The sequence below is a fragment of the Marmota marmota genome, unplaced genomic scaffold, assembly GCF_001458135.2.
Source record: "Marmota marmota marmota unplaced genomic scaffold, marMar, whole genome shotgun sequence".
NCBI lineage: Eukaryota > Metazoa > Chordata > Mammalia > Rodentia > Sciuridae > Marmota > Marmota marmota.
The window spans coordinates 13018911-13037313 of record NW_026000093.1 but is presented as its reverse complement, the minus strand read 5'-3'; the positions used below and the strand labels follow the sequence as shown (position 1 = coordinate 13037313).

The 18403-nt window shown below is 34.8% G+C and overlaps 1 protein-coding gene across 3 annotated transcripts in view; it reads right to left on the bottom strand.

Annotated features, from left to right (window-relative positions):
* Nucleotides 1–1106: 1106 nt before the first annotated feature.
* Nucleotides 1107–18403, bottom strand: part of Ppp1r42 (protein phosphatase 1 regulatory subunit 42) — a 54987-nt gene continuing 37690 nt past the window's right edge. For 2 of the 3 annotated variants that reach the window (XM_048782972.1, XM_015485746.2), the window contains exons 7-9: nucleotides 15592–15723; nucleotides 7985–8144; nucleotides 1107–1414 (exon numbers count right to left, since the gene is read on the bottom strand). In XM_048782972.1, coding sequence (XP_048638929.1) covers nucleotides 1369–1414; nucleotides 7985–8144; nucleotides 15592–15723 — 338 coding nt within the window. In that variant the 3' untranslated portion in view covers nucleotides 1107–1368. The remainder of the gene's footprint in view (nucleotides 1415–7984; nucleotides 8145–15591; nucleotides 15724–18403) is intronic. The other variant, XM_048782973.1, reaches the window with a different exon arrangement.

Below are 18403 nucleotides of genomic sequence, written 5' to 3'. Positions count from 1 at the left end.
CTTTCCCAGAGGCGGGGCGCGGGGGTTGCAGGGTCCAGCGCTGGGGGTGTCCGTAGGGTGGGAAAGGGTCTAACCTCGCCGCTGTCCTTCCACCTGGCCCCAGTCGGATTCCAGGCCACTTTCCAGGCCCGCGCAGGGAACGCCGTTTGGTTGCGCGTGACAGCTTTCTGCGAGGAATGTCGAGTGTGCCACGTCGATGCATTAGCTTTTTTTTTATCCTACCACAAGGTAAATATTTCATGCTGTCCTCATTACGCATGGTAGTAGTCCCCCCACCTCAGTACTCCGTGACCAGGTTAGGTAGGCGCTGTGAGACAAAACTGCACCTTGCTTAAGACCTCGAATGTCCCCGTCGTTATGTTTTAGGAACATGGACCCTAGCCCGCGATTCTGTCATCCCTCGGGGCAACAGCTTTTTTATTTTAATTTCTCAGACATACAGTTCTTTACTGGCTTTGCACCTGTGCCCCCAAACGGTGTGTGGTTTGCAGCAGTGCAAGGAGAAACTAGATCCAAAGCTCCTTTATAAACGGGCGCTGCGCCCCCAAGCCGATTCCGACAGAGCATTCCGCTCTGACTCTCCCAACCCTCCGATTTCCTTGAAGCAAATCAAACATGAAATTAAAGAACTCTTATATACTGATACCATAAAGCTGCCATGCGTCCTGCACCCGTCGTTTTCCCGGGTGAAGTCTGAGTGGACACACAATACTTTCTAGCAACGTAATTAGGACATATTAGAAACAATGTCTACAATTGGAACATTCTTTTCTTTGGGGGTAACTAAATAATATCAAATTTAAAGTGTCATCAAAGAAACTGCTCTTGTATATAATATGTTTTTGTATGCTTTCCAGTAGCTTTCTAACTTTCCAAAGTGAAATTACCAACCTGTAGATAGTAATGGTGGTATTTGTTATATTCGGACATACCAGTCCAAACATTAAGTATATTTGTAAATCAGAAGGATCTTTGGGTTTCTAAAATCTGTTCTCATTCAATAACTGTAATTAGATTCACACTTTAGAAAGAGGCACACCCAAATTCCATTGATTCAAAAAGGCCCTCTATTGAATAGGAAAGCTCATCTTTATTTCCCCAGTAAATTGTGTGTAATGAGTAATAAAGCAAATAGATCTTTGAACTGTCACACGTGGAAAGCAAAATTTGAGATTCTATAAAGAAGCAAATCAAGCAACACATTAAAAAACTCTTATATACTAAGATACCATCATAAAGCTAAAAACTCAAAAAATGTTGCCAAGTTTTATGAAGTTAAAAAAATAAGATCACTTGAAGCTGAATTTACTTGTTTTCAGCAAATTTTCTTTTACTTTTGGATTATGGAAAAGATGAGATTCATGCACATCATTTTTTTGTTAGCAAGGTTTCAGATTCCTTCAAAGAGAGATTCCTGTGTGCATAAAGAGAAAAAAAAAAGTGTTTAGTTTAAAATAAAAGTATTTTTAAAAAAACCCACAAACAGGGCTGGGGATGTGGCTCAAGCGGTAGCGCGCTCGCCTGACATGTGTGCGGCCCAGGTTCGATCCTCAGCACCACATACAAACAAAGATGTTGTTGTCCGCCGAAAATTAAAAAAAAAATAAATATTAAAAAAAAAACCCACAAACAGAATCCAGGATACAATGATAGTAGAGGCTAATAATTAGTCACCAAAGTTTTAATCTTTTCAAGGAGAGTTTAAAAGGAAGCAGAAACACATATTTTCCTGCTTTGGAAAAATGAGAAAAATCTGGGTGGGGAGAGTTATGGAAATTAGAATATTGGAGGGAAGGTTGACCCAGGCTAAGGGGAGGCAAGTGAGGTGCCTGGAGCTCCTTAAATTTTGCACTCTTGGCCCAGCCTATTAGAGTCACCTGCTTATGTATGATGATGTGGAGGAAGGACAGGGCTCTTCTCCACCTGTTGAGCAAGAAAGGACTGATGATAACAAGACCAACTTGCTTGTTCAAACTTCTGCCACTCTAATCAGCCTCTTGGATGAATCTAAGTATTTCTAATTCCTGAAGGAAACCCATATATATTTTTTTTAATTTGTAGTTGTAGACGGATAGCTTGCCTTTATTTTATTTAATTTTATGTGGTGCTGAGGATCAAACCCAGTGCCTCAGCATGCTAGGCAAGTGCTCTACCACTGAGTCCCAGCCCCAGCCCCAGGAAACCCATATTTTTAATTAAATTCAAATTATGAAAAGCTTGGAATTTCTTTTATTACATAATTAGTAAGAGGTGCCTGGTATCTAGCACTATATGTGCTAAGTGCTTTAGAGGTATTTCTCATTTAGTCTTTACAAAATTTCCCTTTTTCCAATTGGGAAAATAGAGGGTCAGCAGGTTTAGGTAACTTGTCCAAGGCCACATAGCTAGAAGGTGGTTGAAACAGGGTCCAAACCAAGCAGATTGATGTGTAGGTGGACACAATACCTTTATTTTATTTATGTGGTGCTGAGGATCCAACCCAGGGCCTCACACATGTGAGATGAGTGTGCTACTGCTGAGCCCCAGGCCCAGCCCTCATTGTGCTCTTCTATTTAGTATTTGTAGAATATTTTATAATATGCCAAATGTTTTTTGCATCTATTAATTTCAATAAAATACATAATTTAAATAATTTGATTCCAATCCAATTCCTATTTTCATAGAGTATCTTTCCTTTCAGTTCTTAATTGCATAGTCTTCCAAAAAGAGTACTACAGATTTTTATTTCTCTGATTGTAGTGTAGGTCTTAGAATTAAGTCTTTTTTTTCCTAAATATGTCAAGTTGCACTGTTAACTTGATAAGATTACCTTTATAATGCAAATATCACACATCAGTGAATAAAAAGGTTTTATAAAACATTTATGTAAAACACAAGATATAAATATTTTACAGGTATATAGAACAATTACATTAATGGTACTTTCCTTTGCCTTTCAACTATTTCCCTCATAGTTTGTTCAATTTACCTGTTTGAGTGTATAGTTCAAGTTTTGATAAACATATGCAGTCTTATAATCACCACCACAATAAAGATGCAGAACATTTTTATCATCCTGCCTTCAAATTCCCTGACTCTATGTAAGTCAATCCTTTACCAACCCTCAGTTCCTGGAAACTACTGATCTGTTTTCTGTCTCTATGATTTTTGCCTTTGCCATAAAACAAATAGAAGCATACAGTATTGGAGCCTTTTGAGTCTAGCTTCTTTCATTTAGCATTATGCTTTTGAGACCCATCCATGGTTTTGAATATATCAATCGTTCATTCCTTTTCATTGCTGAGTGGTATTCTATTGTAAAGATGTATCGCAGATTGTTTATCCATTCCTCAGCTGAGACACCTTTTAGATGTTTTCAGTTTGATTACAAACAAACCATTATAAACATTAAGGTACAGGCTTTTTTAAGTATAATATTTTATTTCACTTGGGAAAATACCTAGAGGTGGAACTTCATCAAATTATTATACAAAGTGACCATCTTATTTTTGCATTCCCATCAGTAGTACATGAGAATTCCTTTCTTAGCCAGTACTACTAGTTTCTTTTATTTTTTTTCTAGTACATAATTTTTAAGAAAAAAATTGAGTTAGGGGCTGGGGTTGTGGCTCAGTGGTACAGCGCTTGCCTGGCACTAGGTTCCTCAACACCACATATAAATAAATGAATTTTAAAAATTAAGCCAATATTTTGAAATCAGATTATTTCACAACCTCGATATTTTGCTTGCCAGCTAGCTAGTCTGATTTCTCAAGTTCGGCCATGTCTGCCTGCCTATACTGTTCTAGAGCTGAATAGCTGAAACTGTCTTTGTTGGACATGTGCTCTACAATTCATCTTAGTCTCCTCAACTGCTTCTCTTATTTACTGTACCTATCTGTCCCTGAGAACATGTGTAAGACCCCTTAATGGAGAAGCTAAGAGCTTAGCTATTTGAGAGTCAGTGATCTAGATTCCTTTGAATGTGCTTCTTCAAGTCCCATTTTCTCATCTGTAAAATGGGGTGCTTGTATTCCTTTCTCAAAGGGCTCCAGTGTTTAAAAATTTGTTTGGATAATTAAGATTCAGCTTTCAAAATATAGGCATGTTAAAATGGAAAATAGCTAATACAATTCTTTTTAATTAGGTCTCATAAACTCCTGTTCACATAGGATGCCATTGACAGAATTGAGACTAAGAGTCACAAAAACTAATTTTAGTCTGTTCAAATTTTTTTTAAAAAATTGTTTCTTACCACTATTGCTTTTTTTGGAGGGAAGTAGGTATCCTAATTTTGAAAGAGTTTTTGAGAACTGAAAATCAAAATGTTAACCTTATTTTTTTAGTTGTAGGTGGACACAATACCTTTATTTTATTTTTATGTGGTGCTGAGGATGGAACCCAGTGACTCACACGTGCCAGGTGAGTACTCTACCACTGAGCCCCAGCCCCAGCCCCAAATGTTAACCTTATTTGTACATAAAATTAAATAGCCTGAGGTTAGGTTTAACAATTTAACAAAGTAACATTAAAGGCATTTTGAACTTTGCAAGTGAGTTTTATATAAGAACATTCTAGAGTTTTATGACTATAAATATTAACTAAGTTTTACAAAGCACACTGAATTGTTTTTACAACTGTTCAAACATAACATTGGCAAAGGCAAGTTATTTTAACTATTATAGTTAACCTTTTAAAAAAAAATTTTGGATAACTTTATTTATTTATTTATTTATTTTTTCTGTGTGGTGCTGAGGATCAAACCCAGTGTCTCATGTGTGCTAGGCAAGTGCTCTACCACTGAGCCTCAACTCCAGTTCACCTTTTAAATCAGAGACCTAATTCAAAGAAACCAAACTTTTTAATTTAGAGAAACTACTCAAGTTAACTTTTTAATTCAAAGAAACCTGTGAATTATAGGTCCCAAGGATTGATATTTCTTAATGGTATCTAATCAAGAGAGTTCTAAACCCAGCTAGAAACTTATTTTGACACACAAAAAAAGACTGATTAACTATTGACATTGCTTGGGCTTGAGAGATAGTTAAGTAATCAAGAAATAATTTTCTTTTTTCATTATACAGTGCTGTACAGTATTCTCAATGAATCTTAAATATAATATATGAGTGTATTTAATATCTATTTTTAAATTACTAAGGCTCAAGCACCTCCTAGCATGTTTGAGAGGAAACATCTGTCAGAAGTATTTACTGTGACAAACAGAGAAAGAGGCTATAATGTGTACCCTTTTTTTGTTAGTTTAATACCATATATTATTTTTAATTGAACAGTGAAAGCATTTGTTCAGAATCAGCCTGTAAATAAAAAAGTTTTGACCTAATCTTTAATTAAAGTGTACATTGATAGTATCAAGTTCAGTTTGAGGGTCAAAAACAACGTCAATGAGTCTGACTTTTTCCTCCCTGTAGGGAAAGCAGGCTTATGTAAATATACATGAGCACAGACGGCATGCAATTACAAAAGAGGCAGAAAACATTCCCCTGTCTTTGGACAGATGTTGCTTCACTGTGCTCCACACAGGACACAGGCACAACTCCCAGCATGTGGAATCCTAAAAGGAGTGTTGAACATACTTTTCGCTTTTTGGAAGATGCGTTCTAAGCCCTTTGCCACTTCTGTGCAGGCACTTCACTTTAAATGTTAGAGAGGTATAGGGAATGCCTCTGCTGATGCCAGCTCATTCTCTTCCTTAAAGTAATTAAGGGAAGAGGTTGCTTTAATCAATTTTCTAGAAACTAAAAACCTATTCCTTGTGTTTTGTTCGGTTGGGTTTTGTTGTTGTTGTTTGTTTCTTTCTTTTTTGTCATGCTGGGGGATTGGGTGCAAGGCCTTGTACAGGCCAGGCAAGTGCTCTGTCACTAAGCTATAGCCCTAACCTGGGTATTTTAACACTTTACTGACATTCTAACTTTATTCTCATTATATCTTAGCTTTATATTAACTTACTAAAATGTTATTCATAGGCAACCCTGAAAAATCTGAAACAAGAGCTTGATGAAATTCCACAATATATTTGGTCTCCTCTTTTTTTAAAATATTATATTAATTAATTTATTTATTTTTATGTGGTGCTGAGGATTGAACCCAGGGCCTTGCACGTGCTAGGTGGGCGCTCTACTGCTGAGCCAAAACCCCAGCCCCTTGTCTCTTCTTAAAGAGGGACATAACTTATATTCCCATGTAATAAAACTCAAATCTTCTGAGACACCAAAACAGCATTTTGGCATGCCTGCAGTAAAAAAGTTACCTGAAGAAATAATAAACATTTAAAAGAAAATATTTATGTAATATTTTTTTCATGGGATAAAGCTGAAAACTCAGAATTGTACATAGTCAACTTCACTGACAACAGCAGAAGCAGGCATTTTTTATGTTCTTCTCAAAGGAACCCCACTATTCTGCTAGCTCCTTTAGGGCAGCTTGCCTTTGCAGTATGGGAGAATTTATAGTGTTCCTAGTTAGGAAAATAAGGGCAGAGTGGTTTACTTGCTTTCATCATTGCAACCCTAGTTATCTGACTAATCTTAGTATGTTTGTGGCAATGTATAGAATTTATCAACTTTGTTTTATGAGGCTGTGTATATTTTTATTGTTCAATTTTCCACATTGATGTTATACTAGCAATATTTTTCAAAATGCTTGGCAAAAAAAATCTCAAGAATACTATTGTGGAATTTGTATCAGTTATGTCAGTCTTTAAGAAATTATCAGGGTGCTGTGGACAAACTGGCTATGGCTTTGATAGTAATGACAATGTATGTAAGGAGTAAATCAAATTCTCACACAGCTCCTGTTTGGTTGTGATTGGAGAGCAATCTCTATGTATTCTCTCTCTTCTCCCCAACTAAAGCATTTTCAGACTCACAGATAAGCCTGGCAAGCCCAAGCTGCACTGCTGGGAGTGGGTAGGACAATGCATCAGTGTTGCTTACAGAGCTTCTTCAGGTGGGCTCTGCTAAGATGCAAAGAAGGTATCATGAGAGACCCATCTGACCTTCATCAAGAAGTTGTGGGGAAAATAAAACTATTCCAAAATATGTCTCCTAGCTCTGATTATTTTCTCAATGAAGTATGCTATTGCTCTTTGTTACATGTAATGTTTGGTATGATAGGATTGGGAAGATCAATACAGAATAGTACTGATTACAAATTAAAAGTCTGAATGAAAAATTTATAGGATGAAATAGAATCTGGTTTATAATGCCCATAGCATTTATCATACTACAGCAATTGTATCATATTTGACTCCCCACCTAGCTTGTTGCAAGGTATTTGAGATTAAGATTGTCTTATTTGAATTTTTATATTCTGGCATATGGCAGGTGTCTGTTTTAGAATAAATATAGTTATTTTCTGATATGGTTTATCTCTACATGGAAACAATATCCTAATTTTAAAACATAATCACTTTTCTCCTTTTTGGGAGATTTAGAGCTGATTCATATGGAACTAAATTATGTATAGATCAATCTTTAGAATGATGATTCTTAAACTATTTTTTTAGATCATAAACTCCTTTGAAAATCTAATGAAACTTCTAATGACTCCCTCATAAAACTTTTGGTTTGGAAAGTGGTCAAAGGAGTTTACTTAGTCCTCTGGGCTCTAATTCCTTTCTGTAACTCTATGCCCTTACTGCAGTCTCTGCCCCAATGCCCACCCCTCAACACATACACACTGGTTGGGCACCCATGGTCAACTGGGACCTATGATATGATCCCTGATCATTCAGACATATTTACCTATGTCTTCTGGGACTTTCCTGAGTCACCCTGCCCCAACTCAGTGACTGTATCTAGTCTAACTCCCAACTCTTCTGAACTACTTCTTCCACTGCAACTTTATGACTGACCAATAGTGCAGTTTTTGTTTTGTGCCTGGATACGGAGGATTTGAGAACAAACGGAGGGCCTCCCTACATCTGTATTGATGATTAGATGGCCCATCCCTCTGAAAAATAATAGAAATATTTGAAAGAACCTACCCCATATCTTCAATAATTTTAGTGTTATCTTCTTGGCAGCTTTCTGGAGATGTATTTCCATTTAAAAGAAATCTCTGTGAGTCGGAGAAAAAGACTAATTTTGGCTTACCCACCTGTGGGTAATAAACAGGAACTATGTGATGCATTGTTTCAAAGTTACCTGTAACATACAAAGAATTAAAAGCATCCTGCTTTGAAACTAATAACTGAGTTGTAACAATGATATATTACAGTAGATTATCTAAAATTATATTTTATAAAGAGTCAATGCTAAATGAATTCACAGTAAAATCAATGATAAAATAGCACAGATTTAAAAAATATTTTTGGTTATAGTTAGATACAATATCTTTATTTTGTTTATTTATTTTTATTGTGATGCTGAGGATTGAACCCAGTGCCTCACACATGAGAGGCAAGTGCTCTACCACTACTGAGCTACAACCCCAATATCACAATTTTTATACATTAAAAACCTATAGGGTTGAGGCTGTGGCTCAGTGGTAGAGCACTTGCCTAGCATGTGTGAGGCACTGGATTTGATCCTCAGCACTACATAAAAATAAATTAATTAATTAAATAAAGGTATTGTGTCTATCTACAACTAAAAATATTTTTAAAAAAACCTATACAGGAGAGTTTATGGTCAACTCTTATAAAATGGGTATGCTAACATTAATATAACTCCTTTGAATTTTGCTGTTCTGAGTTAATATGTTTTTTCAAAGTGCCTTTAGGATTTAGACATGTATAAGTTTTGGGATATGTTCAGACCTTTATTTGGCATTCAACATTTACCTGTTTACACATTGCCTCTCCTTTCTACTAGTCATGTCCTTTTGAGTGGGGACTACCTTATTTATTTCTAGTCATCAGTGCCTTGAATAATACTAGGCATTATTATTATTAATTTTTGGGGGGTTGGGAGTGTATCCAGAGCCTCATCCTTAGCCCCCCTTAACAAATGTTTAATAAACAAATATGTGAATTTTCCATAAGAGCACTATGCAAATAAATACTAAACAATATGTATGTTTTAAATTTTATTAATGTATTTGATTAAGTTCCCCATTTTGAGTTATATGGCCGTATTTAGGGTAATATTTTTTTAGTTGTAGATGAACACAGTACCTTTATTTATTTATTTTTATGTGGTGCTGAGGATTGAATCCAATGCCTCATGCATGCTAGGCAAGTGCTCTACCTTTGAGCTACAACCCCATCCCCAGGGTAATATTATTTTTTAATTGTAGGATCCTTGACATATAATCTAAATCAGAAATTATAATCCCTACAATTTGACTCTATTTCTCAGTTTAGAGCTCCAAACTTACAAAGCTATCAAGAACATTTAAAAATGTAAAAGATTAACATGTACAAAAATTAGTACCACTGTAGCTTAGTGATAGAGTGCTTGCCTACCTAGCATGCACCAGGCCTTAGTTTGATCTCCAGCACCACATACATACACACACAAAAAGATTACTATCTTCTTAAGAATTCCAATTCACATAAAATATACTTGGTTGTGTAGAGGTAACTTTAAAAGGTTCATCTTTGCTCTTCTAAAGAGCTGAAAAGGGGCTGTGTTATTATGTTCATAAGGAAAAAAAAAAAAAGACCTGAAAGGATAGTGTAGATTTAAAAATTACATAATCTATCCTTTAGTTTTAATTCATGCATTTTCTTTCTTGTCAGTAGTAATAAAGGAGCCTCTTACGTAAACCTATGTGCTGCTATTGATCACATACATAAAAATAAAATGACTGCACATTACACACATGTATCTTAGTAGTGTCATTGCTTTTAAGCCTGAGAGACTCAGTTCGGTACCAGCTGGATGGGGATGGAAAATGTGCAGGAGTGATGATGAAGGGATCCACAACTGATCTGGGAGAATAACTTGTGAGGAAGGTCCAGATAATTTTCTATTGCAGCTAGTCAGTCTTCATTTTAAATTTTATTTTATTTGATCTTAATAGTTTAGTTTTTGATCTAATAAATCTTATAATCTATTTGAATATGTTCTTCAATTTTAAGTAGCTTCACAATATATTATCCCATTTTTTTTCTTCTAGCTCATTTTTACTTATAAAAATCATTTATGGGGTTGGGGTTGTGGCTCAGTGGTAGAGCGCTTGCCTCACACATGGGAGGCCCTGGGTTTGATCTTCAGCACCACATAAAAATAAATAAATGAAATAGAGGTATTGTGTCCAACTACAACTAAAAAATAAATATTAAAAAATCATTTACATATCACATCTTTCCATATCTGCAGATTTTCCTAAATTGCCCCCACAAACTGAAGTGAACTTTTAAGTAGAGAAGTCATCATGGTATTTATAGTCACAATCCAGCCAATGTTAGAGTGTTGATTAGAAATCAACTCTATTTTATGAAGTTAAATAACTTGATTTATTTAGATCAAATCTATTTTATGAAGTTAAATAACCTCTCCTAATGTTGTGACCTCGTACAAATCACTCAATCTTTCTGAAACTCAGCTTTCTCACCTGCAAACTGGATCTGCCCCACAGGTTATATGATTAAATGCATTAATGTATATAAATATCTGATATATTTACATAATATATATCAGCTCTCTTCTCTTTCTCCCTCTTCTTTTACACCTGAGTGCTTTCCATTTTAAATTATTAATGATTATCATTATAGAACTACATATATGAATGGAAGCTTCTATACTATAATATTCTATGTCTTTTTAAAACTGTAGCAAGGGGCTGGGGTTGTGGCTGAGTGGTACCGCACTTGCCTAACATGAGTGAGGCACTGGGTTAGATTCTCAGTACCACATACAAATAAATAAAATAAATGCCCATCATCAACAACTAAAAGGTATTTTTTAAAAAAACTGTAGCAAGAACATGTAACATGAGATCTTCTTGAAAATTTTTTAAAGTGTCTCCTACATTGTTGACTTTAGGTACAATCTTGTATAGCAGATCTCTGGAGCTTATTCATCTTGCTTGACTGAAACTTTATGCCTGATTTATAACTCCCATGCCCCCAACCTCTGGCAAAAGCATTCCATGAATTTGATAATCTTAGATATAAGTGAAATCATGAAGTGTGTCTGTGACTGGCTTGTTTGCTGAAAGTTCGTCCATGTTGTAGCACATTGCATAATTTCTGGCATTTTTTTAAGGCTGAATAGTGTTCTGTGTTCCATTTTATGTATAAATGCACTAATATCTCTTAGAGATTCTGATTTTTATTCTTTTGAATATTCAGAAGTGAGATTGCTGGGTTATATAAGAGGTTTGGTTTTTTTTTTTTTTTTAAACTCTTTGAGAAACCTCCAAACTCTTTTGTCAGAGTGGCTGCACGATGCATTTCTATCAAGTGTACAGAGGTTCTCATTTCTCTGCAGCCTTGCCAACAAGTATCTTCTTTTTTCCCCTTTTTCTTTTTGGCGGTGCTGGGGATCAAACCCAGGACCTTGAGCATGTTAGGCAAAGCACTCTATCACTGAACTATCCCAGTCTTTTCCTTCCCATCCACCAGGAACCCCAAATATAATAGCTATCCTGACAGGTATGAGGTGAAAAAAAATTTTTTTTGGTGGGGGGTGGTACCAGAGATTGAACTTGGGGCACTTAACCACTGAGCCACATCCCCAGCCCTATTTTGTATTTTTATTTAGAAACAGGGCCTGAGTTGCTTAGCACCTTGCTTTTGCTGAGGCTGGCTTTGAACTTGATATTCTCCTGCCTCAGCCTCCCAAGCTGCTGGGATCAAGGCATATGCCACTGCACTGGGCACTTATTGTGTGTGTGTGTGTATACATACATATGTATACATATGTATGTGTGTGTGTGTATATATATATATGTTGTAATTGGGCACAATACCTTTATTTATTTATTTTTATATGGTGCTGAGGATCGAACCCAGCATCTTGCATGTGCTAGGCAAGTCCTTTCCCACTGAGCCACAACCCCAGCCCTCACTTATTGGGTTTTGATTTGCATTTTCCTGATAATTAGTGACATTGAATTTTTTTTCATATTCCTGCTGGCCATTTTTGTATCTTTTTTGGAGATATTCAAATCCATAACCCAATTTTAAATTAGGTTATTAGTTGTTATTTTGCCACGGAGTTGTAAAAATCCCCATACATATTGGAGATTAACCTCTATCAGATGTATAGTTTGAAAATATATTATTCTAATTCTGTAGATTTCACTCTGTTGTTTCCTTTGCTGTGCAGAAGCTCTTTCATTTGATGTAGTTCCATTTATTTATTTTTGTTTCTGTTGCTTGTGCTTTTAGTGTCATAACCATGAAATCAATGCCAACATGAATGCCATGAAACTGTCCCCCAGAGATTTCTTCTAGAAATTTTATAGTTTCAAGTCTTCATAACTTTAATCCATTTGAGTTGATATTTGAGTCCGATGTAAGAAAAGGATTCAGTTTCATTTCTTTTGCATGTGGATATCCAGTTTTCCCAGTGCCACTTGTTGAAGAGACTCTCCTTTCCCCATTGTATATTTTTGGCAGAATCAATTAACTGTATATGTGTGAATTTTTTTCTTGGCTCTCTTTTATTCCATTGCTCTTATATGTTTGTCTTAGGCAAGTTTCATACCTTTTTGATTACTATAACTTTGTACTATTATTTTGAAATCAGGAAATGTGATTCTCTAGCTTTATTCTTCTTTCTCTAAATTGATTTGACTATTGGTGATCTTTTGTGGGTCCATATGAATTTAGAATTTTTTCTATTCCTGTAAAAAATGTCATTGGGATTTTTTGATAGGCATTGATTGGAATCTGTAGACCACTTTTGGTCATATGGATATTGTAATAATATTAAGTCTTCCAGTTCATGAACATGGGAAGTCTTTTCATTGTGTCTTATTTAATTTATCATTGTTTTATAGTTTTTAGAATACAAGTTTTTCACCTTCCTAATTAAGTTGATTCTGGAGTATTTTATTATTGATGCTCTCTCATTGAAATGGGATAGTTTTACTAATTTCCTTTTCAGATTCTTTGATATTAATGGATTTCTATAATCTTAAAATTTGTTTTTGGTAATTGGGTATCACACTAGATTATAAAAAGATGAATAAGGCTTGTCTTGAGAAAATTGACTGTAATTTTAAAAAGTTATAAACTTTAAGACACATTACAACCATTATTTTGTCAAATTTCATTGGGAGAAGTTAAAAATTAATTTATTTTTTGTCCTTGAATTTAAAATATACTCAGATGAAAAAAACTCAATTATTTTTAGCATAGGCTTAACTTTGGGTGTGCGTTGGTATTGAATTCTATAGTTACTTAAATATTAATAAAGTGCTTTGGCATCTTCAATGTAATACTGAAAATACTTATAATACTGTCATTCTTACCCTGGACCTCATCCTGCCCTTCACAGCTAGTAAGGGGGAAAGATTAATAGAGGAAAAATTTTTGCTATTTCCCAAGTTTCAGACCATGAAAATTCACTTAGCAAACAGTAACTCTCATGTATGTACTGTCAGATACCAAAGTCCTCTTCTCTTAAATGATATTGCACAGTTCATATTCAATGGACATGATATAACAAGATCACCAGAGCTGCATGCCTTTTCAGCCCTGCTCCTCCTTAGCTCAATCTCTTGTTCTAGAGTGACAGAATTCCTAGGATACAACATCCATAATATCTGAATAAAGAGTTATTACACTGTTCCCGATTGCCTTTCCCTTTCTCTGGGCCTAAACCCTTTGCTATGCCCCTCATCCCCTGCCATAGTCAGCTGTGGAACAAAAACATGAACATCCAAACACTATCATGGAAGGAAGGATTAGGCTCATTGCAATGTTTGGGACTACAGAATTTGTGAAGAGTTAATTCTAGGATGCTTTCAAATATAATAGAGACAACTGTTATACATTACAATTAGTTACATTTAGTTGCTAGTTAGGCAAGGGAAGTTGGTGTCTCTTTTTTTTTCTCTCAGTAGAGAAAACTTCTTTTTCTCTCTCTCTCTCAGTACTGGGGATTGAACCCAGGGGAGCTTTAACACTGAGCTACATTCCCAGCCCTTTATTTTGAGACAAAGTCTTGTTAAGTTGACCAGGCTGGGCTTGAATTTAGAATCCTCCTGCCTTATAAACCTCTGAAGTCACTGGGATTACAGGCATATAATTACAGTGCCCACTGAGGTTGCTGTGTCCTTTGTAAGCACAACCTTAGGCATATTTTAAATCCAAATATTTAGGTTTTGAGGTATGTGCATAAGAAGGGAGATAGACTACAGAGTATAGGCCAGATGCAGTTGTGATACATTTTTATTTTCTATCTTGATGTCTGTACTGTTCCTAAATATATTAGTGAGTTAGGTTTCACAGTTTGCATGGCTGATTATTTTTTTACCATTTACGTACTGTAAGATATACTTATTGGTTCTGTTCATTTTTTTTTTTTTTTAAGAAAGGGTCTCACTATGTTGTCCAGGCTTGCCTCAAACTTGTAAGCCTCCTATCTCAGTTTCCTGACTAGCTTGAATTACAGAAATGTACTATCACACCCAGCTTTGTACACTCTTAAAACCCATTTTTATTATAATTAGTGCATATTAATTGCAAAAGGCTGTTTCTTCATTACATTTTCATACATGTATATATAATGTATACTGATCATATCCACTCTTCCTGTTATCCTTTCTTGCCTCCCTTGCCCTCTCTCCCCCATTTTCTTCCCCTTCTACCTTATGTTGTCTCCACCCCTAGAGATCACATAGGAGAGAAAACATGTGATACTTGTCAGCTTATTTTGCTTGAAATGATGATCTCCAATTCTATCCATTTTCCTGTGAATAACATGATTTTGTTGTTCTTTATGGCTGAGTAATACTCTATTATGTATATATACTACATTTTCTTTATCCACTCATCTTTTGATGGGCATCTGTGCTGATTTCATAGCTTGGCTATTATGAATGCTGCCTTGTTAAAAATGGGTATGCAGGTATTTCCGTTGTATGTTTTGATTTTTTCAAGACATAATCAGGAGTGATATTGCTGGATTATAGGGTAGTTCTTTTTTTATTTTTTTGAGGCACCTCCTTACTGATTTCCACAGTGGCTGTACTAATTCATATTCCCAACAATAGTGTGCAGAGTTCCTTTTCTTCCTGCATTCTTACTAGCACTTGCTATTTTTAAATTTTCTTGATAATGGCTATTCTGACTGGGATGAGATAGAATTTCAATGTAGTTTTTATTTATATTTCCCTGATGGTTAAAGATGTTGAATATTTTTTACATATAATTATTGACCATTTGTATCATACACTTTTGCTGGAATAAAATCACACATTTTTCCCACTCTGTGGCCTTATGTTTGTATGGCTGATAGTCATACCCAGTACAAACCAACCATAGGTTTTATTTATAGTGGCTACTATTTTCATTTCCTAGCAATAAATTGCATTTAATCTTCATTCACAGCTAAGTAAATAAGTAACAAAATTTTAAAAACCTTAAATCTAAACAAAATCCTCCTTCTTTCTTGACAGTTTTTTTGTTAGACTATCCATGTTCTTGAAGTGGCAAGTTAATGAGTAGTTACTGAGGGATAGTGCACTTACTTATATAAGAGTTGATTTCACACTCATTTTTACTGTTCCTTTTCTTGCTGATTTTTCTAGCTTCTTTGGATGCTTTCCAATTTACTAGGAATTGTCTTTCCACATTTTTAATTTCCTTTCCATCAAGAAATTCTGGAAAAAAATACATATATTAAAAATACAACAGGGAGGGGCTGGGGTTGTGGCTCAGGGGTGGAGGGCTTGCCTAGCATGGGCGGGACCCAGGTTTGATCCTCAGCACCACATAAAAATAAAGGCATTGTGTTGTGTCCATCTACACCTTAAAATAAATAAATAAATAAATAAATAATAAAAAAAGAAATAGTTTGTCTAATTAAAAAAATACAACAGGGGCTGTGGCTGTGGCTCAGTGGTAGAGCACTTGCCTGGTATGTGTGAGGCACTGGGTTTGATTCTCAGCACCATGTATAAATAAATAAAAATAAAGATCTATCAACAACTAAAAATATCTTAAAAATATATATACATATGAATGTATACATAAAAATATACACTTCTGATATAGGGTACATGAACTTAAGTTACACCATATAACTGACCTCATTTGTATGACGTATTTTGTTGAATTTTCATTAATTTTTAATTTTTTTCTAACTTCAATATGTGCTTTTTACAAACAACTGAAATGTGATGGTAAAAAACATGAAAAGGCACTGTAACTATCCATATTTCCCTCCCTCATCACTGCCAAAGATAATTACTATAAACAATTTTGGCATATGGTCCCCTTTCTAGGGTTTTATATAGACTTATATAGACTATATATTATTTTTAAAAGCAAAAATGCTATTATACGCAATGATAATTAAGTAGAATATTCTCTTTACTTAAATAATATGATTATTATTATTAGGAAAAATATTTTTGTTAAAATGGATAACAAGTTTTAAATATGTAGCATGGTATTTTTAAAGCACATAATGTTTATTATATTCTAGGACATAGATGTAAAAGCCTACATCTTGTTTCTGAGGTGGGATTTCAGCTATCTTTACATTTGTTCCTTTAAAAAAGTTCTAAAAAATTGAGCTTCTTAAATTACACAAATAATTTTTATATGTTGTAAGATATTTGGAACATATAAAATATCAAAAAGAAAAAAAATAAAATTGCCTTATTCCACAAGGAATAAGCATTGAAAATCACTGATAACACTTTAGAATATTTTTGGGCAATTTTTTCTTTGCTATTCATTTATGTGTATTTACATGTATATTATATAAATGGAATTCTTTAGTTATATAGTTTTACATATTGCTTTTAAAATATTGAATTGTGAGCATTACTATCTTTCTTTAAACACAAAATTTTAAAGAAATTTTTTAAACACATTTAATGGCTGATAGTTCTTTTGCATATGAGTATACTATAAAATATTGAATAATTCTCTTCATATTTGGGGGTACCAGGGATTGAACTCAGGGGCACTCAACCACTGAGCTATATCCCCAACCCTATTTTATATTTTATGTAGAAACAGGGTCTCAACTGAGTTGCTTAGCACACACCTTGCTTTTGCTGAGGCTGACTTTGAACTTAGCCTTAGCCTCCTGAGCCACTGGGATTACAAGTATGTGCCATTGCACCTGGCTAAATAATTCTCTTCTTATATGTTATCTTGTATTTCCTATATTATCTTTTTCAGTTCTGGAGATCAAATGCAGGGGTGGCTATAATGTCTCAGCCCTTTTTATTTTTTATTTTGAGACAGGGTCTTGTTAAATTGCCCCCAGGATAGCCTTGAACTTGCAATCCTCCTGCCTCAGCCTCCTGAGCCTCTGAGATTATGGGCATGTTCCATGGTACCCAGCCCTATTTGCATTTGTAATCATATAGATAAGGATGATTCGTGTGGTCTTCGTTTATACAAAGTCTTATCTTTTCTAAGAACATTCCTGTATAATTTTTAAATTAAATGTTTTCTCTCATCATGCATGTAATATCTTCCACTATTCAGTGGTAAGGATATAATAAAATAAATCATATTCTTTCAGGAAAAATGAGAATTGATAAAATATTAATTGTGCTGCTGAATTTATTAACACTGCCATTTATTTATTTATTTTTAAATTAGATTTTATTTAGTACACCAATACAATTTATCCTGGTAATAAATTAATATGTAGTTATAAAAATGTTTGTGCTATCCAAGAAAAATGCTTTTTAATGTATAAAGTATATGCAGATCCTTCAAACAGCCGACTTAATTTTCAAACTCAGAAGTGTGGTAACATCGCTGATGAAAATTGGGAGTTTTCCTGAATTCATGATTCATAAGTTTTGAGTTTATCAAGGTTTCAATTGCCCTTTCCATTCTGGCAATCCCCCACACCTGAAATGAGAACTGATAGCTGAAAACGTTCTGATCCCATCTCCTATACCTGTACAGGTGAGGGATCCACTGGCCTGAACTCAAGACCCCAGAGCTAATCAGACAGAGATTGGATTAAATCAGTTCACAGAGGTGCTCCACAAATGTCTGTGGGGCTAAATAAGGCACAAGCATCACTCAGAACTCCAATCATACCTGAAAAACCTTGGTTTTACTTTCTGCTTACTATAGAATTAATTCCTGGTATGTTCTGTTGTAGTTCTCAAACTTAAACAACACAGTTGCTTTAAAACAAAATCATTCCTATTATTGCAGCATTATCAACAATCACTGACTGCCAATGCTGTTTGTATTTCTTTTCTCCTGGGATGTTTGAACTTGGGCAAATTTTTTTCCTGTTCTATGCTCACAGTAGACCCTCACCAAGGATGTCTGTTCTTGCTTGAAATTCATTGGCAG